Here is a 4499-nt window from a genome sequence, read left to right on the forward strand (position 1 = left end):
ATACCAACTCCTTTCACTCACTGCATCTCCACGAAGTAAGCCTTGTAGTTATTATGCCTAATTTCAAATGTGGCAACAAGCTTGGAGAGTTAAATTCTCACAGTTAATATGTAATAACAAGAGGACTTGAACACACAACTTTCTGGCTCCAAGTCTTGGTGTTTCTACCATGTGGCTTCTGTAGTTTCCTTTCTTTGTATTTTTTGCTTGCACTTTGGGATTTTCAAGGGGATACAGGGCAAGAGGCCATACACCTTACTTCTGGCGCTGCCTAGCTTATCTTTATATATTAACTATTAACTTTCTCTGGGAGCACAGGCACCAGCCTTAACACTTCCCCATTTTTTCACTGCTGCTAAAAGCTGATAATAGGTTTGAGCTGCCCACAGCACAAAAAAACTTTTTGCCTTTCTTTTTTAAACTGCAAAGTTATATGTATTTTAAATTCAAGCTCTATGAGCTTAGAGAATGTCTAATGACTTCAAGATCGAAAACTGAAGTCGATCCAACACTTATCCCCCCTAAACGAATCATGAAATAGAGAAAATACAGAGCATTGCGTTTCACCTGTCCCACCCTCCCAGGAAAGCATCATAATGGCATCTAAGGAAGTGTTCCAAAGGGCCCTACTGCAGCCATGCTCAGATCTGCTGTCCACAGCAGCAGACTGGCTCCCTGGAAAACTGGAAGCATTGCTGGACACTGCTTAACAAAGCTTAGCACTTCACTGGGAACCAGTCAAAGAGGCCACAGCACGTTATAACACATTTAAGTCTCTCCCAAGATTAACGCAAAAGACTTGTAAATAAAGACCTGCAAGATGCGTGCACTAGTGTTAGCTGGTGTTTTTCTTCCGACTCTTTATTTCTCAGTAGCCAAGTGAAATTTCTGCCTTTAAAATAAGTTTCTAGGCCTCAAAATGCATAGGTCGTGCTTGAGCCCCTTAAAAGATTCAAAATGTTGACTAAGCACTCCAATAAACTAGTCAAGTTGGTTGAAAACTGTAATATATGTACCTTCCCAAATTCTTTGAATATTTATGAACTTTTTGTTGAGATGTATGTGCTTACCTTGGTACTGAATTAGAAATAAAAAGCTTGGTAGCTTCTTCCCAAACAAAACTGAACACTTACGGAGATGATTATCTACCACTTTGAAATACCAGAGAAAAATAAAATTGGTTTTTGCTAAAAAAAAAAAATCAATTAACTGTTTTATTTAACTACTAAGCCATCCATTGGTGGATTAGAAAGCAACAAACTTTTGTCAAATTTCGTTAACACATTTGCTTTTTTTTATTTTTTAGAATATAGTCTACATCTGGATTAAAAAAGTTTTAAATAAATTTAAGACACATAACAACAGTGGAACCCTTCATCATTCTATGTACAACACAGATAGAATGTCAGTTGGTTCCATTTCGGGTAAGTCCACTTTCTCATAATAACATTACTTTCACTGAGTGGCACGCTTCGTACGAGCTGGCACAGTGCCAGCTTACACACTTTGAGGGGGTGGCGTGAAAAGGATGGGATAGGGGTACCACAGGACAACTCTACAGTGTAACAGAAAATCATTAATAAAGTAGTACCGGTTACCGACAGACAGTGCTGTTTGTGCGCTTATCACAATGGAATCGCCGAAGTTTCAGAGCGAGGAGATTGGAAATACTTAAGACGGGGCCACGGTTACAAAAAGAAATAGTGCAAACAGGAAAACTGATGCAACCCTAGCAGCGCTGCGGCCTCCACCAGCCCAACGGCAGGGCGGCGGGAGGCTGTGCGCCCGCCCCGCCTTCCCTAGCGCCCAACTCCAGGCTCCCAAATGTGGCAACCCAGCGCCGCGCCCTGGAATGGCCCTTTCTCGGCCCTTCTCCTCCGGAAAGAACAGAAAAGAAACTCCAGGAAAAGCACAGACTGAATGCAGGGCGTCAACTCAGTCCTATTCCCACCAAAGTAGAACACAGCCCCCTCATTCCCCCTCCCCACCCCCGCGGAAGAGAGGGAAGTCCTTGAGCACTACCCCACCTTTTTTGCCACCGCTTTCCTCTCCTCTCCCCAAAGAAGCCCCCTCCTCCATGCAGCCCTGCCGCGTCCCCTGTACGTACGCAGCCCCCCAACTTTGCAGTTTGCCCATCGTGCCCTAGAGCCAGAAAGAAAATAGCTTTGAGGAAAGAGAGGGTGAGAGATGGGGCCGGGAAGGGTGCTGGGCAGCCGCGGGCAACCCGCCTCAGTGCCCCCAATTGCTGAAGCCGATCTCCTGCTTGTATCTATTAGTGAGGATGTTGGCTTTGCGCGTGAGTTTGGAGAGCACAGTGTGCAGCCCGCGCAGGTGGTAGTGGAACTGCTGTTCCAGGTCCTCCTCGCCGGCGTCCGCGCCCTCCAGGTGGCTCAGGTCCACCAGGATGTCCTTGGACTTCCAGGCGCTCCCCTCCTCGCTCCCCGCCGCCGGCGGCGGCTGCTGCAGGACCCCCCACTCGATGTCGTTGCGGATGGACTTGAGCAGCACGTAGTGGCTGTACATGTCCCGGGAGGGCGCGAAAAAGCTGCCGTTGCCGCCGCCCGCGCCGGGGGCCGGGGGCTTGCGCTCCTCCAGGCAGCCGCCACTGCCGCCTACCTCCACGCCGACGCCGTTGTCCAGCCCGGGCTCGGCCAGTGGCACGTCGCGCAGCAGGCTGGGCACCATCACCGTCTGGTCCATGTTGTTCACGGCGCCGATGAAGCGATTCATGGCGTTAAAGAGCGAGTGCTTCTGGTTGTAGGTGTCGCAAACCTGCATCATGGTGGCCGCGCGGGCGCCGAAGCACAGGGACGCAGGGGCACGGGATGGCCGGCCGGGGCGAGGGGCTGTACGCCTTTCACGCGCTCTCTGAGGCCCGCGCCGGGGGCCTGGCTACAGCCGGTGCGGCGGGATTCCCGGCTTCCTCCGCCCTCTCCAACTCTCGTCTAGATCGAAGCCCGGCCCCGCGGGAAGCACGACTTCTCCTGGCTCTGGCGTCCGGAAGCTCGCGATATCGGCGCGTGGTCTCTGGGTCGAGCCCTGGCCTGGTTGGGAGACGGGGACGAAAGAGCAGATTATTCACGCGGCTAGAGTGCCCGGCGCCCCCACCCGCGCGCACCTCCCTCCCTGGTTACAGCTTGTCTGGGACGCCTCCCGGGTGACTCCCAGCAGGAGTCCCACCTCCTCGCCCCCCGCCCAGGGCCGCGGAGAAAAGGAGGGGGTGCTCCCCACTCCCGTCTCCCTCCGCAAAGCATGAGTCCAAGCACCCACGCTGACGGGGCAGAGGTGGGGCGGGGGCACGCACTTCCTCCGGCGCCTCGAGATCCCCTGCTGCTGGGTAGCTCAGTGTTCTCGCTGCTGGCTGCTGCTGCCTGCGGACGCTGCTGCGGTCAGTGGCCGAACTGTGACTGCGGGCGGTGGTGGTGGCGTCGGCCCCCTACCCATCCCAGGTGCTCAATTTATAGAGCCCCGGAAAGGTGTCGCCGGCGCTCAGGGCCACTCGCCGTGTCTCCTCCTCCCGCCTCCCCGGTAGCGCGGAGATAAAAGGCCCGAGCTGGGGATGACCGCGAGTAACACTCCAGGCCCTTTCTACAGCGGGGGCGGGGCGCGCCGGGCCAGCCCCGCCTCTCGCCTGATACCCGGGCGGAGGGAGGGCGCAGTAGCAGGGCAGGGCAGGGCAGAGGAGGGACAGAACAGCCGCACCCAGCCATCGCCGAGTGCAGAGCAGGCCAGCTTGGGGGGAGGGCCAGGCACAGTGCGGGTAAAGAAGGTGCCGGCGTCCGGTCCCGCAAGAGGGCGGGCTGGAGTGCGGGGGGATGGGTGCGCCTCGCTCACGCTCCCAGGGTGGGATGACCGAAGTGCTGGCGCCCAGGTTGTAAAGTGAGGCCCCCAACCCCGCATCTATGCTGGCAGTGGCCCGGAAACTACCGATCCGGTTTATTAATAGCCGTCGGGGAAGAGGGACCCGCAGCAGCAGCAACTCCATCCCAAGACTCTTACGTAAGAAGGGTGACTGGGCATGCCGGGTGCACGTGGACGCGTGCTGCTCCCGCCGTGGCCCTGGCCTTGGCCAGCTGCTGGGGGAGGGGGACCTCAGAGGCTTTTGTCTCCCTGCTGGCGATGTCTTTCCCAATATTTCCTGTAACAGACTTTGCCAGGGATGAAGAGCCACCCACAATCGGGTCTGCACATTTTTCCAAGAGATCAGATGTGACAATGCGGTGAAGCAGCCAAATTCCTGACTTTTGTCCAAGTCCCGCTACTCAGAGATCCCAGGCCCCAGGCCCTGTGGCCTTTTGGCTGCCAAAGGGCCAGGAGAGAGTGACAGTAGGTAGGTCCGGTGTTGGGTGTCTTTAATCATTTAACAGAAAAGGGGGGAGGTGTCCAATTTTTTTTTTGGAGGGGAGTTTGAAATGTACCTTTCCAAAAATAGTTCTTAAAACGCAAGGTCATTTAATAGGCCCTAAACTAGGTACCAAATCGCTGGATTTAACTTTTAA

The 4499-nt window shown here is 54.3% G+C and overlaps 1 protein-coding gene across 1 annotated transcript; it reads right to left on the reverse strand.

The window, feature by feature from the left end:
- Positions 1-1271: 1271 nt before the first annotated feature.
- MID1IP1 (MID1 interacting protein 1) lies at positions 1272-3567 on the reverse strand. Its single transcript, XM_022556411.2, has 2 exons — positions 3305-3567; positions 1272-3044 (listed from the first exon to the last, which is right to left on the reverse strand). The coding sequence occupies exon 2, from the start codon at positions 2779-2781 to the stop codon at positions 2230-2232; it is 552 nt and encodes a 183-aa protein (XP_022412119.1). The 5' UTR covers positions 2782-3044; positions 3305-3567; the 3' UTR covers positions 1272-2229.
- Between the last annotated feature and the right edge of the window lie 932 nt (positions 3568-4499).

This window comes from Delphinapterus leucas, chromosome X (assembly GCF_059928025.1).
Source record: "Delphinapterus leucas isolate spDelLeu-1000000601 "Yukka" chromosome X, BTC_Dleu_Yukka2, whole genome shotgun sequence".
In the NCBI taxonomy this organism is placed as follows: domain Eukaryota; kingdom Metazoa; phylum Chordata; class Mammalia; order Artiodactyla; family Monodontidae; genus Delphinapterus; species Delphinapterus leucas.